Here is a 26,319-nt window from a genome sequence, read left to right on the forward strand (position 1 = left end):
CTTCTGAGGAACCTGCCCTTTGTAGCATTCAAAAATGAAGTGAGAAGAATTTGGCCAGCCTCTCACAACTCCCCAAACAGAAATTCAGGCATGGTAAACGTCTGCTCACTCTCTGGGATAAGTGAACGCCACAGAGATCAGATTCAGCAGATGATGTGCCATATCATGTCCCAGCCTCTCATTCCAAATGGGGCTTTCTTGGAGTTTGTGCCCCTGAGGCAACACATAAAAAACCTAATCTGTTGGGAAGCCACACTGAAAGTACGTTCAGTTTTACCCACCTAAAACAGCACACCTAAATGGCCCCTTTAGCTTGGATTTAGTTTCTGTGATTTTTCCATTTAATTTCAGTTAGGGAATGTTTCCACTCCACACATGGTGGGATTCTTCTCCCAGCGTGTTTTGCAATGTTGCAAGGGATACTGATATATACCTATGACACTGTGCATTACAGCCTCTTGGGAAAAGTGCAGTACAGGTACAGCTAAGATGCAAGAGGAGCCCGGTGGATCATGCCCAAGAGGGCCCATCTAGAGCAGCATCCTGTTTTCACAGTGGACAACCTGTTGTAGTGCCCTAACGGGAAGCCCATAAGCAGGACCTGAGTGCAACAACACTCTCTCCACTTGCAAATCCTAGCAACTGATATTCAGAGCACAGCCACAGCTGTTGACAGCCTTCTCCTCCACAAATGTGTCTAATCCTCTTTAAACACCATCCAAGTTAGCAGCCATCACAACTTCTTGTGGTTGCAAATCCCTCAGTTTAACTATGCCCTGAATGAAGAAGTACTTTATTTCGTCTGTCCTGAATCTTCCAACGTTCAGCCTCACGAGTTCCGGGATTATGAAAGGGGGAGAAAAGTTTTTCTCTATCCAGTCTCTCCACACCATGCATAATTTTGTGGTGTAGTGGTTAAGGTGTTGGTCTACGACCTGGGAGACCTGGGTTCGAATCCCCACACAGTCACGTAGCTCCCTGGGTGTCCTTGGGCCAGTCACTGTCTCTCAGCCTCAGAGGGAGGCAATAATAAACCAGCTCTGAATTCTGCTTACCATGAAAACCTTATTCAGAGGGTCGCCATAAGTCGGAATTGACTTGAAGGCAGTACATTTACATTTTTTTTACTCGCCTTTCCTGCTTGTGCACCTGAGGACAACAGCAACGGGGGCTTTAACTACTTTTTCAGGGGAGCCTTTTCTGCAGTTCACTTTTAGCACTGAAATGAGGGAAGTTTCCCTGATCATCTCCAGGTGCTTTTGTAACCGCGCTAATGAATCACCCACCTGTTGAGTCTTGAGGATGACTTTGGAGAGCTTCACCTGATTTGGGAGAGGAAAAGGGCATCCCTCAGCCAGTCGGGCTGGAAGACAAAATTCACAGAGGGAAGCAAGTGAGGGAGCAAGTGGGGCATTGGTCAATGGCAGCAGAGCGCATCCAGGGTGGGTGCGGGGTGATGGCAGTCTCCATTTCAGATTTGTGCCTTTCTTTCCTCTAATTTGCCCCAACTCTATTAGAAGAAAAGCCAAATGCATAAGAACATAAGAACATAAGAAGAGCCTGCTGGATCAGGCCAGTGGCCCATCTAGTCCAGCATCCTGTTCTCACAGTGGCCAACCAGGTGCCTGGGGGAAGCCCGCAAGCAGGACCCGAGTGCAAGAACATGCAAAAATGCAAAAATGCGATGAAATACATTCTGCAAATTGCACAACTTTATACCTTTTTCTGAAGTCAGAATTTTTTACACATTTTCTGAAGTCACAAACGGGTCATGGTACCTTTCCCCACTGTTTCCCCCTCCAGACTGAACAGGGATCCCAAAAAGGCTCATTAACCAAGCCTGTTATTTCTTGTAATCTTCTCTTGCATCTCCCAGTCACCGTGCATTAACACTGTGGAGGGTCTCCTGCGCGCCATGTTCAAGTTTGCATGTTCAAGAATTTGCATGTTCAAGTTTTTAAAAAAATTAAAAAAAATGTTTTAAAAGATGTTTTGTTTTAATGTATTTTAAAGTCTTTTTATGATGTTTTAAAGTGTTTTTATTGCTTTTGTTTGCCACCCTGGGCTCCTGCTGGGAGGAAGGGTGGGATATAAATAAATAAATATAAACTAACTTATGGTGCTAGTGGAAGCCAGCACAATGGACCCCACTAACACAACAGGATTTTACCCCCACATGCCCCCTGCACCCTCCCAAAATCTGTTCCAGTAAGTCAGGAGCAGCCCCAGAACAGGTTCTGGGTGCGGAGGCAGGAAAGGAGAGGGGAGATTGTTCCCTCGGGCAAAAGTGCTTGCACGGACAGAGCAATCTCCTTAGCCAGCGCTACGTTGAGCATAGCCCAAGAGAGCATCTCATGTGCTCTCCCCTCTGCCCTCTTCTCCACAGCCTGCACCCTCCTCTCCAAATCCGAGTTGCAAATGGAAGGGCTTTTGTTGTCTTCTGGAAATGGGCATTGCAATCCTCAGTGATGTCTGCTGGGTGATTGCATTGGACTCCAACCTCAGCCTGAGACTTTGTGGAAAGCCAAAATTAAGTCTTCATTTCTGCCTCCTTCACAGAGCTGTTGGGATGATGAATGAGAAACAGGTGATACGTAAGCACTTTGCGCAGCAATGAGGCTGGTCCTTACCATTAATTTGAGGGATCAGGATGCTTGCAGCGTAGTAGTTCAGGAGGTCTTCCTTTAATTGTACCTGGGCATTGAGGGGGAAACCAGGAATGGGAAATCAAGGTTAAAAGGTTGGGAGGGGGAGTCCTCTAATCGCCCCCCCTCCTTCTGCCTTGAACCAGGACCTCCTGCATCTGCCTTGGTCTGTGCCCCCAACAGGCGTACACATTGAGCAATTCCCAGTCAATGGGTAGAAGCCCCCAAGAGGAATGGGAAAGCATTCCTGCCTGTGGGTCACTTAGGGATGGGCGACAACGTTTGCTCAGTTTGCATTTTAATGCGACCCTACTGAATTCACACTTCCTGAAACAATATGCAAACTGAAATGCACTTAAGACTTCAAAAGCTGTGCTTTTCAATGTGTACAAAAACGTGTACCTGAGGGGCAGGCACACACAGGAGTGAAAAAACAGAAAAATGCCTTACATTCAGGGAGACATGGAGAAGAAAACACGTGTATTAGGGAGGAGAAAGGAGCACCAAAATGCCGACAAAATTTCATGAGGCCTTTTCAATAAATAAATATATCACAAAGTAATGTGGAGAACGGAACTTCAGACTGAGAACATGAGAAGCGAAGAGGAATTGGAACGGACAGATTTGCCCATTCCTCACTGCACCAGATCATTCCGTGGGGGGCACTGGGAGAATGGGCCGAAAGGAAAGGGCAAAACGTCTCTGGCCCTTTGGCTGCTCAGAAGGAGAGCTGGCACTTCTAGCTGTGCCCATGGAACCCTTGGAGGCCACTCAAGGCCACAGAGTCAAGCAGTCTAGGGCACCAAGAAGGACTTACGGAGAAGGGCCCGACATCCGAGTGCTTCAAGGACAGCTGCAGCCTACATGAAGATAAAGGAAAGAGGGAGCAATTTGGGGGAGGGGTTTTGCCTTAGGAGAACAACAACTGCCCTTCTTGACCTATGAGGAGCCAATGCAAGATGAGTTAAGCCAAGTCAGTGTAACAAGCCACGCTGTAATGGCTGGTAATGACCCTTTCCCCAGCCACCCTTATTGACTGGCTGCCTGGGGGGACATTTTGGCTGGAAGTTACCATAGCAATAACACCCTGTATATAACAAATGTATAGTGTAGTACAGCCTTTCCCAACCAGTGTGCCACCAGATGTTGTTGGACCACAATTCCCATCTTTCCTGACCATTGGCAATGCTGACTGAGGCTGATGGGAGTTGTGGTCCAACAACATCTGGTGGCCCACTAGTTGGGAAAGGCTGGTGTAGTACAAGCCAGATCTCAATACCCATACTCCACTTGGCATGTCAAGCAAGAACTAAGTCAAGTGTTTTTTTTGAGCAATATCCAAATAATGACATTTGGTGCCTCTAATCAAGCAAACATGTTTTGGGATATGAAGGTGGTGAAATGCCAATGCAGAGAACTCCTTCACTATTTCTTACCTGCCAAGCTTCAGGGACCCAAAAATCTTGGTAGAGTCAACAGTAACATTGGCTGAAATGGTGGTTGACTGAAATGAAAGAGAAGGCGGTTGAGTCTGCTTTGCAAACAGAATGAAGCAGAACTCTGAAAAGATACGTCTGTTTGCGAAACACAAGACACAAGAAAAGCTTCTGTGAATAAAGATTGGAGGAGGGAGAAATGGACATCCATAAACAATAAAAAACCCAGGAGGAGATGGAGAAGGCTTGGGGCAATGGCGAGATTGGACGGGACCCAAAATGCCTACTCTGTTGATCAGTGGCGGGCCAGCACTGAGGGCCAACTTGTGGAACTTACCACGTTAAGTACAAAGAGGGGAGCCAGAGAAGAGTTAGGCAGGATGGCAAAAGCTTGGATATCGACCGTTGGACTCAGCGACAGGACTCCAGGCGCAATAGTCAGAGACAGGGCAGAAGGAGGCGAAACCTGGAGCTTCATGAGCATGTTGGGGTACAGCTTTTCCAGCTGGGCACAAAGGGGAAAGACAGCGTAAGAACGTAAGAGGAGCCTGGCTGCTCAATCAGGCCAATGGTCCATCTAATCCAGCATCCTGTTCTCACAGTGGCCAGCCAGACACCCCAATGGGAACCCCGCAAGCAGGACCTGGCTGGTTCATTCTGTGCTCTTGAAGACCTGATTCTCTGAGAAAAAACATTCCTGTCCCAACAATTTGTTAGTCCAGCCTCACCTAAAGGTTTGTGGAGTAACATTCTTGTTTTCTCTCCATTAAAATTAAAAGTTCAGTCTGACACCCCAAATGATGTCTGTGTGTCTAGAAAAATACCAGTTTATCTACAACTCTCTACAGCTGTAATCCCAATTTTTTATTTTATTTATTTATTATTACTCAATTTATGACTACATTTATATCCTGCCCTTCCAAAAGGATTCCAGGGTGGCAAACAAGAGATAAAACACTAAAAACATATTTAAAATACCTTAAAAGCAAACATCTTTTAAACATTCAATGTTGGACTGCCTAGAGTCCTCCTCCACCCCACCGTGCACCTTAATAACACTTCTGGGGTCCCCAGCACAGGCTACATCAGGAACACTGTGTTGGAATATGTGGTTCAACTCGAACTCGTGGGTTGAGGCTGCATGGGGTTAAAAGGGTAGCTAGAGAGGAGACCTCCTGATTGCTAATACCTGTCCTTTGATCTCCTGCTGACTCTCCCTTCCTGCTAGACTGATATGCTTAGGACAGCATTTTTCAACCAGTGTGCCTCCAGATGTTGTTGGACCACAACTCCCATCAGCCTCAGCCAGCATTGCCAATGGTCAGGAAAGATGGGAGTTGTGGACCAACAACATCTGGAGGCACACTGGTTGGGAAAGGCTGGCTTAGGATGTTGACCACATCTTCGGGTCTCCTTCCTTCTCCTTTCTTTTGAGAGGGAGAGCAGAATATTCTCTTTGTCTGTCTCTCTCCTCCAAGCATGAGGGCAAACACTAGGCTTAGTGTTTGCATCTCCAACTTAGCTAGTTAGTTAGATATAGGACTCTTTCCTATCATGTATGTACTTCCAGAATAAAGTAGTTATTTCTCATTTTAAAGCTTAAAGTCTCTGTCTGACTAATTCCAGGGAAGGTGTAATCTTTAGCAAAGATTCAAACACACAAAGTTCACTCAGACACTCAAATATCTAATTTTGCTCCTCTGCAACATGGTGCCCCCTCTGTCCCTCCCTCCCTTGGGATGATGTCACTGCCCTCATACAGTGGGGAGGGTGCTGGGATGCATTCACGAGGGTGCCACTGTTGTGACATTTAAGACACACTATGGATCCTCTTGCAAAACACCCTTTTTGCCCAGACACATGTTTGGGAGAAAAGCAGTTTGTTAGCCTTAGGGTCCAGGTTAACAATAATTCTGAAAGGTATTTGTAGAAATAGCAGCAGCACAGCAATAATAATAATAATAACAACAACAACAACAACAACAACAATAACAATAATTGTTGTTATGTGCCTTCAAGTCGATTATGACTTATGGCGACCCCATGAATCAGCGACCTCCAATAGCACCTGTCATGAGCCACCCTGTTCAGATCTTGTCAGTTCAGGTCTGTGGCTTCCTTTATGTAATCAATAATAATAATAATAATAATAATAATAATAATAGCAGCAACACAGTTAAGAAAATGGTTGGCTTCTCCTCATTCCCACCCAGCACAAAACAAACAAACTTCATTGTCACATGTTTGCAACAGAACTGTGTCCTCTGTTCCGTCTTAAGTGTGACCCTGGAGGCCAAAGTTGATTTCGTTTTCTCGTCACTTAAGGAATTGCAAATTGGAAAACTGCCCAGACTTACTCCTCCAAATCATTCAGGAATACACCCCACCCTCTTTTTCAAAAATGGAATCTAGGAACAGAGGAAGCTTGCCTTACATCGAGCGAGACCCTTGGTCCATCTACCTCAGTATTGTCTACACTGACTGGCAGCAGCTCTGCAGGATTTCAGGCAAGAGCCTCTCGCAGCCCTCCCTGGAGACGCCACGGGGACTGACCCCAGGACCTTCTGCATGCAAGGCAGCTGCTCTGCCGCGGAGCTGCAGCACGGTCCTTTAAGTCACTTAGTGCCAAGGGCTGCTCACCTGTGGAAGAAAGGCCCCAAAGAACTTGGTGCACAGCCGGATTTTAGACTCCTTTGGAACCTGCAGCAGGAGAAAGGAGTCGTGCCGGGAATGATGAGATATGATGAATCAGAATTTGGAAAAACAGAAGACAGAGGTCAGAAAGATCAGCCCTCACTAAATCTTCTCCTCCTTCTTTCTTTCTTTCTTTCTTTCTTTCTTTCTTTCTTTCTTTCTTTCTTTCTTGCTTGCTTGCTTGCTTGCTTGCTTGCTTGATTTATATCCTGCCCTTCCTCCCAGCAGGAACCGCAGGGCAGCAGGTCTTAGCTGAAAACTCAACCTGCTGTCCAAGCCTGGGATCAATGGTGGGACATCTAAAGGCTAATATTGTCTTCTGGGTTGAAAGAAGCTAGAGACGGCTGTGCTCTGCAGGCCCAGCTCCAACCAGCCCTCCTTACCATGTCGTCGGTGATGGAAAAGGTCAGGGCTCCTGCGCTGTGGTACACGAGGCCCGCCGTGTTGAAGAAGTAACTGGAGATCCCAAAATAAAGCATGCGGTCATGATCGACAGGGAAAGCCAGTGCAGGTGGTTGGAAAGGAGCAGCAGAGCGATGGGCGAGGGAAAAGAATTCACCCTGAAGGGGAAGGAAATTTTGATAAGAAGGGCATTGTTTCAAGAAGACAATGTGGTCCATTCCAATGCTGTTGGGCTTACCAACCAGGAAAGAGAGAGGACAAGCCCCTCCAAACTGGGAACGGAAGAGCCCCCCCTGCAAGCATCACCTGGCTGGGGGAGCCCAACGGGGCCCCACACGCTCTGAGGCAAAGCTCTAAACACGTTCCCTAGCCACGGTAGCATTGGCCCTACAAGATGCTGAGCAGTTGACATGTGCAACCGACTATGGTGTCAGAACCACAAGGGGGTAGCGTGGACTGTCTCACTTGAGGAGGCTGGCATTTCTAAATGCTGTCCCTCATAGGCCAGCCCACCTGCATTCCCTGCAAGGTGAAAGCTAGTAAATCAGGAAGAAAGGTTCTAGTCTGCTGTCTCCCTCCTGTGCTAGCTTTCTGCATGGCGGGTAAGGCGGGATTACATAATTCTCCCCCATTTGCTCACTAAAGTAGAGCAATGGAATATTCCTCTTGTTGTAAACTGCTCTAAGTCCTATATGGTGAAAGGTGGGTTTTGTTTTTGTTTTTAAATCAGCATCTGGATCCATCATTCTGCCATCTCAGGACTCAAGCATCCCATTTCTGCTTCATTCTGCTGCTGCATGTGTAGACCTGAGTTACTTGTCAACCAAAGGATTCCCACATTTGTTTTTGGCACAGCAGGCAATCTTCCCCCCCCACCGCCCCCCCCAAATAATGAAGAAATTATCCCTTGTTTTATCATGAGCAGAGCTTGGAAGATTACTTTTAAAAAGTAATAAATTACAGTTCCAGTTACATGGCCCAAAAAGTAGTAATTACTGTTACGGTTATAATTGCTCTGAAAGTAACTGATTACTTTACAGTTCCTCCAAAGTAATCACTACAATTACATTTCAGTTACTTTAAAAAACGTCTACAAGGTGCTGGCCTTGGCTGCTGCACATCTAAGTAGCCTAAAGCAACATTAAAAATAAACACACACATACAGAGGTAGTAGAATAGTTCTTTTTATCCATAAGATAGCAATGGTGGTCTCTCTGCTCGTAAGGGTAGTGGGGAGGGAGGCTGTGGCCACTACTCAGATCTTTGCACGTCAAATCCAGTGCAACCCCCCCCCTCAGCCAGCCAGCATAATCTCTCTCACTTAACCACCTCCCAGACCCTGCCCTGCCACCAACTAAGGGACACTCACTCAAGCAAACATTTTCACCTGAGATGCAAAAAAGTTAAAATATTGCAAATGCAGCACAGTAGCCAGAGAGGGTGTGGAGGCCACTTTGTGGGCCAAGTGCAAACACAGTATTCTCTCTCTCTCTCTCTCTCTCACACACACACACACACATTGTTATCTTTCACCTCCACAGTTCTTTATCTCCATTCTGCTGCTGCCTCCTTCTCCTCCTTTATCCATGTTCTTGGCCTCCGGATCCTTTTTCCCTCCACTCCATTCTTCACCACCACTATCCATTTTTTAAAATAATTGTTTTCTTCACTCTACCCCGTCTCACTCTCCACCTCCTCCCTCGTCACCTCCTACCCATCCACAGAGCATGAGGAAAGAGCGACTCTGCACAGAAGTCCAGTTTGGGGCACATGATTTTCATCCACAAATCAGAGGAGCTGAAGACGTCCCCTGCTCCCCCCCCAAGTAATGCCCAAAAGTAATTCTGGAAATGTTACAATTACTCCACAAAAGTAGTAAAATTACTCCTAGTTCTATTACAATCAAAATGTAAAGGAATTACCCACTCATTACTCAAAAAAGTAATGAATTACAAGTAATTCGTTACTTGTAACTAGTTACTTTCAAGCTCTAATCATGACACCCCATCTCCCCAATTTCTTCTCCTTGTTGTTGAGTATGTTACATGTATTCATGAAATCACCCCAAAGAGAGAAAACAGGCCTTGCCCCGAGGCTTACAATCTAGCTAAGGGCCGGATGTTTTAGGGAGAAGGGAAGGGAGGCAGCTGGCAGATTCCTACCCATCACGGACACCTCTGAGAGGCAACCTGGCCGTGACCCGTGGCCTTTGTCCTCCCGGCTCCCTCCCTCCCTCCTTTCTCCTACCTTCAGGTCCAGGTCCAAGGAATCCTGGGTAGCAACAGGAGGCCCAACCAGGGAATAATCGATCCCGGCCACCTTGTCAAGTTTTGCTGTGACTGGGAAAAAGAAAGCAAAGAGAACCGATTATTTGGGGTAACGACAAACAGGGCTGGATGAAGCCATCCGCTTCAGTTTCCCTAAATTTCCACAGCAGTTTGTGGGCTTAAGTCCTCATGAAAATTCATCACCATTTTAGTGGACAGTTCTTCAAATATACACATTCATGCAAAGATAGGTTTGCAAGCAATTTCCCCTGACAAGATGCATTTCTGTTGTTGGTTTCACTAATAAATGAGCGTTTATGTACACTTTACTGGAGTATAGGCATTTCTGTACACCTCACTGGCTGGAGAAGTGCATTGCAAAAATGTGCAGACATGCGCACTTTGACGGTTAGCTGTGTTTCGGTTCACATCTTGTTTTGGAAAGCGCAAATTAGGAAAGTTCACCTTTAAATGGGAACTAAATTGATTTTTTCCTCCCTCCTTACAGCAAAGGGACATTGTCCTTTAGGGTGACGACAAATATTTGACGGAGAAAAATAGATACTCCTGGTTTTTTGACAAGTGACCAAAGGGACTCACAGTGTGACACTAAAAAGTCAAAACTAAGTTCTTAGCTTTGTGGAAACCAAGCAGTCAGCCAACCGAAGCGCAGGCAGCCAAATCATGCTGCCTAAGGGACGAAGGGAAAGACAGCAAACTGGGTGCAAACCCTCTCCGACAACTGGGAGACCTGGTCAACTTTCTTTCTCTCTGTCTCTCAAAACTACAGATTCACCTACATCCTTTGGGTAGGTAGGAGAGGCTTTGGAGATGGCATGAAAGAATCTGTCTAAATTCTGGGCAGGAAGGAGGGTGGCCGTTTGTCCCACTTCAGAGAGGACAGTCCTCTGTTTGAAGGTGCCTCTTTGGAGGGGTCTTCAGTCCCAACTCTGGTTTACAGATAAAGAACCCTAAGAATGGAGACTAGTGGGCACAGTGGGGCATGAAGCCGCCCACCCTCATTTGGCACCTGGAAGCCGATTGAGCAGGCCTCACAGATCACCTGGTTGCAGTCCTCCCCACTAGGCTGAGACGGATTGCATTTCTATTTAAATTTATGGTCATTATTGCTAAATATGCATCTTTGTTGTTGTTATATGCCTTCAAGTCAATTACGACTTATGGCGACCCTATGAGTCAGTGACCTCCAAGAGCATCTGTCATGAACCTCCCTGCTCAGATATTGTAAGTTCAGGTATGTGGCTTCCTTTGGGGAATCAATCCATCTCTTGTTTGGCCTTCCTCTTTTTCTACTCCCTTCTGTTTTTCCAAGCATTATTGTCTTTTTTTTAGTGAATCAGGTCTTCTCATGATGTGTCCAAAGTCTGATAACCTCAGTTTCCTCATTTTAGCTTCTAGTGACAGTTCTGGTTTAATTTGTTCTAACACCCAATTATTGGTCTTTTTCGCAGTCCATGGTATGCGCAAAGCTCTCCTCCAACACCACATTTCAAATGAGTTGATTTTTCTCTTATCAGCTTTTTTTCACTGTCCAACTTTCACATCCATACATAGAGATCGGGAATACCATGGTCTGAATGATCCTGACTTTAGTGTTCAGTGATACATAAAAGAGCATATGTAAGTTTTATGTAAATCTGATCCCTCTTTTCTAGCAATGCACAAGTGGCCACTCTGTCAGGATGGAGGCTCTGACGGAAATCTCTTCCCACCCCCCACAAGTTGTGTTACGGAACAAATATTGGACAAAAATCTAAGAGCATTTTTGTCTCGCAACGGAAGGCCAGCAGAGATGTCCTCTAAACTGTGGGTACAGTTCAAGGCCAGAGGAGCCAGCTGGTCCAGGAGTGCAGAAAGTTGAGCCCCAGTCTGCTTGGAAAACCCTCTTCTCCTGCCAATGGAGCTGAGCTTGTTCCTTGTCTCTGCTGCATTAGGTGCCCTTACCTGGCAGAGTCTGCAGAAAAGGCTGCAGCTTGGAGCTAATTGAGCTGGTCACCGTCTTACAGACCTGAGAGAAAGAGAAGAAAGACCAGAGAAATGAATCCGCCTCTTGGCAGAAGCGCCACATGCCAACATGCTTGTAAATTGGCACAACCCTTGTTATCCAGTGCAGTCAGTTTTGGAGTACTGACACTAGACGCTGAGCATAAACAACAGTGGATGGTGATTTCCACCATGATGCCTTTATGGGTACGTGACTAGCAAGTGTCAGAGACTGAATGCTTGGGATGGTGTGATTCATCCAGTAAGGCAACACTTATTTGTGATTCAAGCACAAGCCTGGCCATTCATTCATTCATTCATTCATTCATTCATTCATTCATTCATTCATTCATTCATATGCTTATTCAATTTATATCCCACCTTTTCTCCAAGGAGCTCAAGGTACATTGTCCTCTCCTCACACACATTTTTACTCTCACAGCAGCCCTGTGCGGTTAGGCTAAGAAACTGAGAAACTAAGAAACTGTGACTAGCCCAAGGTCACCCAGTGAGCTTCATAGGTGAGTGAGGATTTGAACCCTGGTCTCCCTCATCCATTATCCCCCACACACCTTGCTCTGTGTGTTGTTAACCCAGTCTTTGGCCCTGCACATCAGAGGCATTTTATGGGTGTGGTTGACTTCAACAGCTCTGCGCCACAAGCCTTTGTCATCCACTAGATGGTGCCAAATGTGGCCAAATCAGTTGTGTGAGTGATGCTGAAGTTTCCACTCAGGCCCTTTCCACACCCTGAGACCTGGCAGCTGGTGCCAGACAGCCATGTAGCAATCACGGCAAGCAGCTTGTCCACACCTCTTGGCACAGACTGCCAGCCTGTCAGCTTTTGCAGAGAGCAGAAGGTCACATTGTTTGTAAGGACACGCTCTGCTTAACTGAGTTTGCAAAGGCCTGTGAAACTGAAGGATGTTAATTTCTGCCCCGAGGTGTGAAACTCAAACCAGCTAACAATATTGGCTAAATAAAAAGGTCTGTTATACAGAAAATAATGGGATGCTGAGCCGGGCATTGGCGTACCTAGCCAATAAAACAACCTGAAATGACCAACAGGAGGTCAACCAAGCAGCGTAGGGCATTTTCTTTACGGGGAGGAAATAAACTCTGTCATAACTGGGTAGAATGGAAGGAAGGAGCCAGCCAACTCTATACTTGACACTGTAATGGAAAATTCCTCATATGGATCCCCCAATAGGTCCAAATATTTCCCAGCCAAAAGGTGATGCATTGACATGGCAGGATCCATTTTGTGGCATTATCACCAGCAGCATCAGTGCCACCTTACTTCCGTCATCCATATCAACACCTCTGCCTTTACCTAACCAAGAATCTAAAAGGACCAGGACCTGTCGATACCAAGTTAAGAAGACCCAGTCGTATCCCTCCAAAAGGTAGCAGGTACCTTATCTTAGGGTATGGACACACTTGCAGTTTTACTGGCTTCAGTGCATCTCCACCTCTGGGTTGTGAATCTGGGGGAGAGGTAGACACAACAACAGTGAAACTCTGCATCTTTTTACTCAGAATCTGGGATTTTTGAGATCATATGCAGTTTCCCTTCAATCCATTTTCACACTGACTTCAAAACTGTTTGATTGGTCAACCCATTGTGACTCCAAAGTGCGTCCAATGGAAACGCTTTGCCATGGGTGGTCTTAAAAGGTCTGACATCGCCATCAGCAGAGTGGCTGGGTGTATTCCAGTCAAACAGTAATTGTACAGCTGTCTGCAGATTCAGGTGAAACCGCACCCAGACAAAATGGTCTTGCTGTTGCTTTTTAAGGAATTAATGTGCCTGTGTCAAGCATGTCTTACATCCATGTGGGCTGATCCTGGATGAGAATCAAGATGCAATATTTATTTTGAAATCCTCATTCTGTGTAGTGTTACTGAGTAGACTCTATTACAGCAAATTACTGGAAGATTCTGACATGCCAAAGACCACGGAACAGCCACTGGCTGTGTTGTCAACTTGCCCCTTGAGCTTGTGAGAAGGGAGAGTCCACCTCAATTAGGAGGAATCATTCCTCAAAGGCTATTCCAGAGTTTAGGAAATTGTAAACTCTCAACTTGCAGTACTCAGCTTTGCAAATATCAGAGCGAGGAGACTGTTTAATGTACTTGGGCATTTTGTTTGTGCTGGGGAATAAATCAGTTAATAAATGTCTGCCTGCTTTTGATTAAAATCAGATGGATGTCATGCTGCGTCTCATTTAAAGAGTTCTGCAGTGAAGCAATGAATATGGGATTAAACTTCCACTGACTTTCATTTTAACCCTTCTAGAGAACTCTGGTTATGAGGCAACTATGCTGTCAAACAAGCAATGAATGAATAGATCATGCCCCTTTTGTGCAAGAGTATGTTGGGTTTTAAACTGTGGATTGTGTTCAGGGCTTTCCCTGGGCATCCTGACTGCACACTGTGTCATCAAGAGCCAGTGTGGTGTAACGGACAGGGTTTGGGGAGCATGACCTCGGAGACCAGGGTTTGAGTCCCCACTCATGGGGAGGGGAGAACCATGTACACACACACACACACACACACACACACACACACACACACACACACACACACACACACACACACTGGGCTCCTTGGAGGAAAGGTGGAAAGTCAATGTAAGAAATAAAACTAACTAAATAAATAAACAACAATATTGCACTTCCAAATGATGCCCAGCTCAGCACTGCCAGATGAACTCCTGTTTGAGCATGTGAAGAGTGCCTTTTCCACTTGCTGAGCAACAGCAGCTAGTCAGGACAAAGCTGGGCTGTTTAGAAGGAGCAGGACTTCAAGGCATGCCAATTTCCTCATTTTAGAAGTGAGGACAGTGTGAGAGGTGGGAGAAGGAAAGAACCCCCAGAAGCCCCGCAGTGCCCTGACTTTACCTGGCCTTCCATGGTCCTTCTGAGGGCTGACTCAATTTTTCTGCGGAAGAGATTGTACAGCCAGCTGTGAAGGGGAGAGAAGAATGGGAGGGTCCAGTCACTGAGCAATGTCAACCAAGTGAAACACCTTCATTGTCCAGAGTGGCTGCATTTCTTGCCCCTTTGAAGATACCAGAAACTAAGAACAGTTTCAGGTGCTCCGAGGAAGAAGCAAAAGGCGAGGAAGGCCAGTTCCCTGTTGCACCCATTCCTCACATTTTTAATGCAAAAGTGTCTCCATGGGCATGAGGAGAGGCGGGTGAAGCATGTGCCATCAGACCGTGGTGGGGATGAGAGACCCCAGGCACTTCTAGACAGATGGATTTAGCAAGTGCCCGATTTCCTGAATCAGAGCAATGCTCATCACCCTCAAGCTACACAAACACTGTGCCAGTCCTCATTCTGATTGATGCTGATTGAAATTGATCTTTACTAAAGCCTTGCCCTAAACAATGCTACTCCTCAGGGCCCTTCAAGACCAGGGAGGAAGTTTGCTCTTTGGCGCCAGTTTGATCTCATTCTGCTGAACGGGCAGGCAGTTCCTTCCATTTGCTTTCCACTGTCTTCTGCTGTCACCGGTTCTATTTTGCCCCCTCCCAGTGAAATATAACATTAATGTTAATGTTCTTTCCATATAGAGTGTATATAAGCTGAACACAGGGGGGAGGGGGAAGAGAGAACCAATCATATTCTCTTGTTTTGGTCACTGTTTGCTCAAGTTGGGCCCCAGCTGTGCCACACCGGACTCTGTGCCACGCTGCCTCTTGCCCACCTGCTCCCTCCTTCGCTCTCTCCCTGCTTGGATCCTGTGGCAGAAAGAGAGACAGAATGAGAAACCAGGCATGGGGAGTGATGTGGGAGGGAGTGGAACAAACAGAAGGAGAGAGTTGGCATTGATTACAATATCATATTCAATCTCGTTATATATCCAGCATCAGGAAAAGCCACAGAAGCTCACAGCACACAAGACTGGTCCGCAGAGGTAGCAAACATGTGGACTACAGTCCAGTGCTAAATTCCAATTTAGTGAAATTCTCTCCATCCCTGTTCCGGACTGATGGTTTTTTCTATTGTTTCCTGTTTTATTTTCTGCAGGTACATTCAGTAATTTAGTACTGAGGGCATGCTATCAGCTCCCTGATCAAAATGTTCAGGGAGATCTTGAGATGAAGAATGAAATCAGGGAAGCACCCAAAAGTGAAAATGCTGTTTTGTAGTGAGTGTCTTTACTGACATAGACTGGCTACACAAGTGTTCCAGTCACAACAAAGAAGCAAAATGTATAAATACTTTAAATGACTGGGTGCTAGAAGAGTTGGTCATGGAACCAAACAAGGGTGGTGATCCTGGACTTCATCGTAAGTGGCTCCCAGGACTGGTGCAAGATGTCAAACTGATTGGGAGCAGTGACCATAGTGCTATGAAACTGAACATACATGTAAATGAAATGAAAGATCATCTTACAAGTCGATCACTGTGCTCTGCAGGTGAGGGCCTCCTGCAGATACCATCTTATCAGGAGGTCCGTGCCTCACAACATAGGAAATGGACCTTTAGTATGGTGGTACCTACCCTGTGGAATTCCCCACCCTTAAATATTAGGCAGGCGCCATCTCTGTTATCTTTTTGGCGCCTTTTGAAGACCTTCCTCTTTCAAGAAGCCTTTTAAGCAGAGACCTTATCCCAGTCTGCTTCTGTGTTGGAATTGCTTTTTAAGTTGTTTTTAAAGTTGTTTTTTTAATATGTTTTTAAAGATGTTTTTTTTAATAGGTTTCTAAAGATGATTTGTTTCTGAGATGTTTTAAGATGTTTTTAGCATTTTGTCCCTTGTTTGCCTCCATGGGGTGCTTTTTGGAGGAATGGCGGGATAGAAATTTAATTAATTGATTGATTGATTATAAAAAATCCCAATTGCCAAGAAAATCCAACACAGTCAAATTTGTCTCCAAAGGAGGAAATTTCCAAAAATGAGGGGATTGGTAAGAGAAAGATGAAATACAAAGTCCAGATGGCCAAATCACTCCAAAATGCTTAGGAGCTGTTTAAAAACACAATATTAATAGCTCAACTGGAGTGTTTTCTGCAGCTCTGGATAGGTACCAACAGGGACAAGAGGATGCCATTGTGCTAAACTAGCAGAGTTAAATGTGCTATTTGAGGCAAGGAGGCTTCCTTCAAAAAATGGAAGTCATATCCAAATGAGGAGAGAGAAAAAACAAACTTTGACAAAAGAAATGCTTAAAAAGAATTTGAGGAGCACATTGCTTAAAAAAATAAAGAAAAAACCAACAAGAAAAAATTCTTTAAATACATTATAGCTGAAGACCATTCTAGGGAGGTGATTAGACTCTTGGGTGACAAGAGAGTCAAAGGTGTGCCAAAGCAGGATGAGGAGATTGCAGAGAAGCTGAATTTATTTATTCGATTTATTAGCCGCTCATCTGGCTGGTACCCAATGAATTCTTTGCATCTGTCTTCATAGTGGAAGATATAGGGCAGATCCCTGTGCCTGAACTAACGTCTGTAGGAAGGAAGTCTGAGGAACTGAAATAAACAGAGGAGATGAAAGATGACGTTCTAGTTTTAATAAGTATAAAAAGTGCCAAATTGCCAAGCTGAGATGGCATCCACCTGAGTTCTCAATTCAAATAGTGTACTTGGAATGTCACAAAGGATTTGACAAGGCATCTTACCAAAAATTCCTGAGTAAGCTTAGCAGTCATGGAATAAGATGAGAGCTCTTCATTTGGATCAGGAATTCGTTAAGTAGCAGGATGCAGAGGGTAGGGATAAATGGACAGTTCTCCCAATGGAGAGGTGTAGAAAGTGGGTCCCCCAAGGATCGGTATTGGGACCTGTACTTTTTAACATGTTCATAAACTATCTGGAGCAGTGAGCAGTGAGGTAGCCAAACTTGCTGATGAAACTAAATTGTTCAGGGTCCTTAAACCAAAAAGTGATTGCAAAAAGCTCCAAAATGACCTTTCCAAATGGAGTGAATTGATGGTAAAATGGCAAAAGGAATTCAATTCAATTCAAAATAATTCAAGTTGGGGCAAAATGTCATGTATACACTCATGGGGTCTTAAGTGATTGACCAGGAATGGATTTTGGAGTCATCGTTGATATTTCAATGAAAATGTCGACCCAGTGTGCCACAGCTGTGAAAAAGGCAAATTCCATGCTAATTAGGAAAGGTATTGAAAATAAAACAGCTGATCTCATAATGCCGTTGTATAAATCTATGGTGCGGCCGCATTTGGAATACTGTGTACAGTTCTGGTCGCCTCATCTCAAAAAGGATATTCTAGAGTTGGAAAAGGTTCAGAAGAGGGCAACCAGAATGATCAGGGGGATGGAGCGACTCCCTTACGAGGAAAGGTTGCAGCATTTGGGGCTTTTTAGTTTAGAGAAAAGGCAAGACAGAGGCAACATGATAGAAGTACATAAAATGATGCATGGCAGTGAGAAAGCAGATAGAGAAAAGTTTTTCTCCCTCTCTCATAACATGCATGGACATCCATCGAAGCTGAATGTTGGAAGATTCAGGACAGACAAAAGAAAGTCCTTCTTCACGCAGCACATAGCTAAACTGTGGAATTCACTCCCACGAGAGGCAGGGATGGCAACCAACTTAGACGGCTTTAAAAGAGCTTTAGACAAATTCATGGAGGATAAGGCTATCAGTGGCTACTAGCCCTGAAGACTATGCTTTGCCTCCACAGTCGGAGGCAGGATGCTTCTGAATACCAGTTGCTGGAAGCCGCAGGAGGAGAGAGTGTTCTTGGGCTCAGGTTCTCAGTGTGGGCTTCCCACAGACATGTTTGGCCACTGTGAGAACAGGGTGCTGGACTAGATGGGCCACTGGTCTGATCCAGAGCTTGGAAAAGTTACCTTTTTGAACTACAACTCCCATCAGCCCAATCAAGCGACCATGATGGCTGGGGCTGATGGGAGTTGTAGTTTAAAAAAGAAACGTTTCCAAGCTCTGACCTGCAGGATCTTCTTACATTCTTATATTCTTACATGATGAGGGAATGGACTGCAGCTAAAATTAGTCCATCTCTTTGCACGACAGCCGTGCCGTGAAAGCCCCTCAGCCATTTTTATTTTCCCCCAGTATCAGTTCTCCACGGATGGGGTGGGGTGGGGTGGAGAAACAGGCAGCCGGCCCTGAGCCTAGATATGATTTGTTTTGGCACTTGTGGTGCGGATAAGGTACCAAGGGGACTGTCAGGGTCAAGAACAAGCAGGAGACCCTGCCCAAGGGGGAAGGTCAGCAACGTACCTCAACCCGCCCGAAAAGTGCACTTTGACCGTAGAGATGTGAGCAGTGCAACCAGCTGTGGTGGCCGTTGGTCTCCCAGCAGAATCGCTACCCAGCTTCAAGCCCACAGAGATGGAGATGCCCTCAGTCTTCAGGTCAAATGAGCCACGGTCCTTGCTAATTGGAAAAACAACATAACAAATTATTCCCAATAGCAGCAGGGCCAGCATCAGGCCTAACGGGGCTCTTAGGCACCAGCCTGCCCTGGGCTGGCAGTGCTTGCTCACACGCCCCGCCTACCTCTCCCATTGCTGTGAATGCTGCATGCACTGCACATGCATTCCTGCCATCAACCAAGATGATGGCAGGGGCTTCCCTAAGGGGCTGATGCCGCAGCTGCCATCTTGGTTGATGGCACGCATGTGCACTATAATATGGGTGCACATACCTGCCATTAACCAAGATGGTGGCAGGGTTGGTAGCCCCTTAGGGAAGCCTCCACCACCATCTTGGTTGATGGCAGGTATGTGCATGCGGCGTGCACAGCATTCACAGCAATGGGAGAGGTAGGCGGGGCGTGCATGCAGGCTTATTGGAGCCTGCACAGTCTGGGGGGGCCCTGGGAGCTCCCTCTGTGATCTGCAACAGGGTCGGGAGTTGACGCTGCTACAGATCGTGGAACAGGAATGCTACCATCCCACCCTAAGGAGGGGCCCTTCAGGGGCCCCTCTGAGCTGCAGGGGCCCTTGGCCAGGGGTCTACCTGGCCATCATCTGGCACCAGCCCTAAATAGCAAAATAGCAGCCATTCATGTTAGAAAAAGTCACTTAGCTCTGTGTGCGGTGTGTGATGAGAGAGAGAGAGAGAGAATATAAACGAAGGTGGTTCATCCTGGAGCCACACACTCTATTAGTTTGAGGTTATGATGGCTGGTTGTGATTACTTAGGAGGAGGGATGGAAAAGGAAAGCACTCTGCACATGTTCAAAAGCACTCATGTCTTCTTGTTACTTTTATATATGGCAGGACTGCCCTCTATTAATGAAAACAGGGCAAATGCTATTAAGAACTTGCTCAATATGTTCTCAATACCTCACAGAACTACTTTCCTGGGGAGAGGGAATGACCATTCAACCAAACCACTTATGTCTGCCATGAATACACACCCTTTCCCTCAAAGCACAATACGGGGGTGTCAGTAGAAGAGCAGACGGAGGGCCCCACCTTCCGTCTCTCGTACCTAAAGTTCCAAAAAGGGTCAGCTGGGCAGGTGACGGGAAAGGGCCCTCTTTGGGAATCTAGATTGCTCCTGTCAATCAGAATATGAAATACTGAGCCAGCTGGACCAATCTTCTTCTGCATTATATATAAATGCAGCTTTACATTACTATTAGTTTATCAATACGCAAAACTTTGCATTCCTGATGCTGTCTGTCTGTGAGGCAAGTCTGTCTGTGGGCTCCTGCTGGGAGAAAGGGCGGGATATAAATCAAATAATAAATAAATAAACCATGTTAGCCAAAAGCATAACCTCCATTTTTAAAGAGGGCATGCTGAGGGCGAGAAAGTAAGGATGCAAATTGCCATCAGGAGCCACTTGAGCCCCTCTCTGAAGCATCTCTTGGCCACGGCTGGAAGAGGGAATTGTCTGCCCCAGCGCATGTTTTCATGTGCAAGAGCCTTCCTAATTTGATGTAATCTCAGAGTATACATAACCAGGGATTGGTGGATCTATCCACTTCAGTTTCACTCTGTTTCTTATTTTTTTCAATCTTAAATTAAGGCCTCCACATTTTCACATCAGTTTGTGATTAAAAAAAAAAAATCCTCATGAAAAAGCATCAGCATGTTAGTGTGAATTTCTCCTAATATATACATATTTGTACGCAATTTTGCCTAACATGCACATTTTTGCAAAGCGATTTTCCCTACTGCGATACATTTTTGTATATTATTATGATAATATATGCACTTTGATGCATATTTCACTCTGAAATTCAGAGTGCGTGCGAATTTTAAAGGATGGCTGTGGTTTGGTCCACATATTATTTTGGAAAGTACAAATCTAGTAGGTTCAAATGTGAACTGAATTCAGTTATCCCCATCCTTATATGTGACTCATACAATTCGTAAAGGTAAGAAGCAATCGTGGACTCACAAAAACCACTTCTTCACCTGCCACTTGCCCGTCAATTGAGCAAAGGCATTACTGATGGAGACCTTGAGGCCCACGCCAGGGACTGGGGCGATTGCTGAGTCTGGCAAGTGGAAACTGGGAATATTCAAGCTGCAGGAGAAAAAGAGAAGAGGAGGTCGTTGTTGTCAATTTCCAACCCAATGTGTAGCTGTTAGAGAAAGGACTTTTTTCCCAGGGCAGGTCACAAGAATATAAAATCCAGTACTAAAAACAATTTAAACACAATCACAATTAGTGTCCTAAAATAAGTACAGTTCCACTGTTAAGTCAATTTCGACTTATGGCAACCCTCTGAATCAGCGACCTCCAAGAGCATCTGTCATGAACCACCCTGTTCAGATCTTGTAAGTTCAGGTCTGTGGCTTCCTTTATGGAATCAATCCATCTCTTCTTTGCCCTTCCTCTTTTTCTACTCCCTTCTGTTTTTCCCAGCATTATGGTCTTTTCTAGTGAATCAGGTCTTCTCATGATGTGTCCAAAGTATGATAACCTCAGTTTCATCATTTTAGCTTCTAGTGATAGTTCTGGTTTAATTTGTTCTAACACCCAATTATTTGTCTTTGTCGCAGTCCATGGTATGTGCAAAGCTCTCCTCCAGCACCACATTTCAAATGAGTTGATTTTTCTCTTATTCACTTTTTTCACTGTCCAACTTTCACATCCATACAGAGAGATCGGGAATACCATGGTCTGAATGATCCTGACTTTAGTGTTCAGTGATACATCTTTAATAATAATAATAATAAACTTTTATTTATTAGTCGCCCATCTGTCCGACTTAACGGACACTCTGGGCGATGTACACAATATAAAATACAATATCCACATATACATAACAATCACAATATAATATCAAATCATCTAAACCATCCTACACTAGTACAGTATAAAACCTAACCCACCCCGGAGATCCCGTAGGCCTGCCTGAAAAGCCAGGTCTTTAGGACTCGGCGAAAAGTCATCAGGGAGGGGGCATGCCTAAGGTCAAAGGGAAGCAAATTCCAAAGGGTGGGGGCCACGATCGAAAAAGCCCTCTCCCTGGTCCGCACCAGCCTAGCTGTTTTCACCGGTGGGACCGAGAGAAGGTCTTGAGAGGCTGATCTTGTTTGGTGGCATATTTGATGATACTGGAGGCGTTCCTTCAGATAAACTGGGCCGGAACCGTATAGGGTTTTAAAGGTTAATACCAACACCTTGAATTGGGCCCGGTATACAACTGGCAGCCAGTGTAGCTCGATCAACACTGGGGTGATATGGTCCCGGCGACAGCTTTGCTTTATTAAGCGTGCCGCCGCATTCTGTACCAGCTGGAGTTTCCGGACCGTCTTCAAGGGTAACCCCACGTAGAACGCAGTACAGTAGTCTAATCGAGAGGAGACCAGAGCATGTATTACCTGTGGGAGCAGATGTATAGGAAGATAGGGTCGCAGCCTGTGTACCAGATGAAGTTGGTACCAGGCTGCCCGGCTCACTGCAGAAACCTGAGCCTCCATAGACAGCTGGGAGTCCAAAATGACCCCGAGACTGCGGACCTGGTCCACGGGCAATCTCACCCCATTAAGCACCAGGTCAAAATTACCCAACCTCCTCTTATCTCCTACCAGCAACACCTCGGTTTTGTCGGGGTTCAGCTTCAATCTGTTCTCTCCCATCCATCCACTTACGGACTCCAGGCAATTGAACAAGGTATTCACAGCCAACTCTGGTGAGGATTTAAATGAGAGATAGAGCTGCGTGTCATCCGCATATTGGTGACACTGCAGCCCAAAACTCCTGATGATGGCTCCCAGCAGTTTCATATAAATGTTGAATAGGATGGGGGAGATGATAGAACCCTGTGGCACACCACAGTTGAGGGGCCAAGGGTCTGAAACCTCATCCCCCAGCGCTACCCGTTGATATCTACTGGAGAGATAGGAACGGAACCACCGTAAAACAGTGCCTCCTATTCCCAATCCCTCCAGGCAATTTAACAGGATACCGTGGTCGACAGTATCGAAAGCCGCTGAGAGGTCCAGGAGGACGAGGAATGTATATTCTCCCCTATCCAGCACCCTCCTCATATCATCCACCAGAGCGACCAAGGCTGTTTCAGTTCTGTGTCCAGTCCTGAAGCCCGATTGGAAAGGATCTAAATAATCTGCTTCCTCCAAGTGTGTCTGTAGCTGTTTAGCCACCACACGCTCAATCACCTTGCCCAAGAACGGTAGATTGGAGACTGGGCGGAAGTTGTTTAAGTCTTGGGGATCCAAGGAGGGCTTTTTCAAAATAGGTCTTATCACTGCCTCCTTGAGGGCTGATGGCATTGCACCCTCCTCCAAGGATGCATTTACCATTGCCTTAATCCCCTTGCCCAGTCTCTCTTTACAGCTCATAATGAGCCATGATGGGCAAGGATCAAGCAAGCAAGTGGTTGGTTTCACAGTAGAGAGCACCTTGTCCACTTTATCAGAAAGAAGAGGTTGAAACCGATCCCAGCAAACCGGCCTGCAACTGTCCTTCTCTGGACCATTACTTGTAACCACGATGTACAGAATCTTGCCTTTTAGGCGTTCGATTTTATTGGCAAAGTGTTTTACAAATGTGTCACAGGAGGCTTTTGAATGTTCCATAGGTTCCTGCGCAACTGGACCGACCAGGCTTCGGACCACCTGGAACAGCCTCCTGGGACAACACTCTGCCGACGCAACAGAGGCAGCAAAGAATTGCCTCTTTGCTGCCTTTGTTGCCCGCTGGTAGGCCGCTATTGCCGCTCTAACCAGTGTCCGATCGCCTTCAGCACCCGACTTCCGCCATCGGTGCTCTAGTCGTCTCACTTCCTGTCTCAGACCGCGTAACCGTGGTGTATACCAGGGTGCAGTCTGAGTTCTGTTCAGGGGGAGAGGACGTTTCGGTGCCACCCGGTCTATTGCCCTAGTGATCTCCCTGTTCCATTCCATCACCAGGGTTTCGACCGGGTGTCCTTCAGTTAGCTCCAAATCACCCAGCGCATTCAGGAATCCATTGGGCTCCATCAGGCGTCTGGGGCGGACCATCCTAATAGGTCCTTGTCCCCTGCGGAGGGTATGCGGCAATGAGAGATCCAATTTCACCAAGTAGTGATCTGACCATGACACAGATAAAACATTCCCCATTTTCAGATCACTTCTCTCCCGAGACAAACACAAGGTCAATGGTATGGCCGGCTACATGGGTTGGGCCCATATTACTTAGGTGCAGTTCCCATGAAGTCATGGTTTCAATGAAATCCCGAGGGGCTCCAGTGAGAGCGGCCTCGGCATGCACGTTGAAATCCCCCCAAACCAATAGATTTGGGGTAAACAACCGCACAGCTGAGACCACCTCAAGCACCTCGGTCAGGGAGTCTGCCGTGCAGCGGGGTGGGCGGTACACCAGCAGAATTCCTAAACTGCCCTTTGGTCCCAACCTCCAGTACATACAATCAACATACTTGGTCTCATGGAGAGGAGGTCTGGCGAAAACCAAGGACTCTCAATAAATAATTGCCACTCCCCCTCCCCGCCTACCAATCCTCGGCTGCTGTGCATATTGGAAACCCGCTGGGCACATGGCCTCAAGTATAGGGGCTGAGGCCTCATCCAGCCAGGTTTCCGTAATGCACACCAGGTCTGCGTTCTCATCCAGGATAAGATCATGGATGAGCGATGTTTTCTGAACCACAGACCTGGCATTACATAACAGCAGTCGAAGGTTGGATGGAGTCTTACATCCCCCAGTTATCTTCTGGTTTTGGGCAGGCCCGGAACAAGGGATGGGTACAATACATCTATCCCTTGTTTCCCTAAACTGGCGTGGTCTGCCACCTGCGCCTTTCCAGGATCTGCCGCCTAGCCTCATAATGCCATGGCTCCCCACACTATTCCCCTCCGACCTACACATGTCCCCCTCCCCGTCTGCCGATCAGGCAGGCCCCCCACCCCTAAAATTAAATTAAAATTAAAAGTTAAAAATAGCCTCCGTCTTCCTTGGTCCAGATACATTTACATTTGAGAACCTTTTCTAGTTCTCTCATAGCTGCCCTTGCCAGTCCTAGCCTTCTTCTTTTTTTTTATAATTAATTTTTATTCAAATTTTCAAAGACAAAAAAACAAAACAAAACAAAAACAATTAAACAATAAAATAAAATGTCGACTTCCGATTTGTCGCAGATCAGTTATAGGTCTAGAATATATAACAATCCTATCTCTAAAATTATATTATAAAATCACTTTCCTCCAGTAATTATCTTAATTAATCATCAAATCTCATAAACATTATTTTATTCTTTCCAGAAAAAGTCAAAGAGAGGTTTCAATTTCTTGAAAGATATATCTTTCAATTTTTCTCCAAATAAACATGTCGCTTAATCCATCTAATTCAAATCTGTTAGGCCCAATAATTTCAATAGCCATTCTTCCATTATCTATATTAACTCCATCTTCCATCTTCAGTAATCCTGTTAAGTCCAATAATTTCAGTAGCCATTCTTCCGTTATCAATATCCCATAATAATCTTGTTGTCATAGCCATAGTCCAAGTAAACATATCCATTAATCCATCTTGTCAAATCTGTTAAGTCCAATAATTTCCATAACCATTCTTCCATTATCAATATTAATTCCATCTTCCATCTTCAATAGTCCTATTAAATCCAGTGGTTTCAGTATCCATTCATCCATTATCAGTATCCCATGATGATCTTGCTGTCATAGCCATAGTCATATAACAAGAGTCTGATGGGAATTTCCCCCATCACAAATATGTCCTTGTCATCAATTCTGAACATGTTGTTGAAATATTGTTGTAGAGTCACATCTCTGCTCTGGGTGCATCTCTGCTCTGTCACATATTTGTAGTTAATTCCATAAATTTTTTCCATGTCAGGCCCCATCACATCATTCCAGTCAAGAATTCTGAATATGTTGCTGAAGTATTGCTGCAAAGTCATATCTCTGTTCTTCTTTTTTACAAAATGCACTGGCTCATCTCTTAAGAGTTTCTCCACTGTCACATATCTGTAGCCAACTCCATAGATTTTTTCTATGTCAAACTCCATCACATCATTCCAGTCCAGAAAATTATCCAAGACATTGATAACTTTACCACCAAAATCTTCATTAATTTCTTCAGAGACAACGTTGAATTCCAAACAGTCAACTTTATTTCTAACATCCATAAAATCCAAATCTTTTTCAAATTTCACATTTGTTCCAATCTCCAGGTCTTGTAGCTTCCCTATCCCATCAAACTCCTCTCTCACAGAATCCACTATTTCTTTAAGCTCCTGCGTCATTTTGTTAAGTTCAATTTTCATCTCCTGTCCACCCTGTCTCAGGGTTTGTTTCGTTATCTCAATCTCACCCATTATTTTCTGAAACATAATTTCTTCCATGGTCTCATTCACTTTCCTGGTTGTCATTCTTAAAACCACAGAGACAAAAATTATTTCAGCCACAATTGGGTTA

General features: G+C 45.5%; 1 protein-coding gene across 1 annotated transcript in view; it reads right to left on the reverse strand.

The window, feature by feature from the left end:
• Nucleotides 1-26,319, reverse strand: part of LOC133386947 (bactericidal permeability-increasing protein-like) — a 33,031-nt gene that overhangs the window by 2,379 nt on the left and 4,333 nt on the right. Inside the window, exons 3-14 of the mRNA XM_061630767.1 lie at nt 20,816-20,944; nt 18,680-18,835; nt 14,353-14,416; nt 11,410-11,473; nt 9,425-9,516; nt 7,159-7,335; nt 6,722-6,781; nt 4,419-4,586; nt 4,082-4,149; nt 3,463-3,505; nt 2,631-2,694; nt 1,287-1,363 (exon numbers count right to left, since the gene is read on the reverse strand). Coding sequence (XP_061486751.1) covers nt 1,287-1,363; nt 2,631-2,694; nt 3,463-3,505; nt 4,082-4,149; nt 4,419-4,586; nt 6,722-6,781; nt 7,159-7,335; nt 9,425-9,516; nt 11,410-11,473; nt 14,353-14,416; nt 18,680-18,835; nt 20,816-20,944 — 1,162 coding nt within the window. The remainder of the gene's footprint in view (nt 1-1,286; nt 1,364-2,630; nt 2,695-3,462; nt 3,506-4,081; nt 4,150-4,418; nt 4,587-6,721; nt 6,782-7,158; nt 7,336-9,424; nt 9,517-11,409; nt 11,474-14,352; nt 14,417-18,679; nt 18,836-20,815; nt 20,945-26,319) is intronic.

This window comes from Rhineura floridana, chromosome 6 (assembly GCF_030035675.1).
Source record: "Rhineura floridana isolate rRhiFlo1 chromosome 6, rRhiFlo1.hap2, whole genome shotgun sequence".
Taxonomy (NCBI): domain Eukaryota; kingdom Metazoa; phylum Chordata; class Lepidosauria; order Squamata; family Rhineuridae; genus Rhineura; species Rhineura floridana.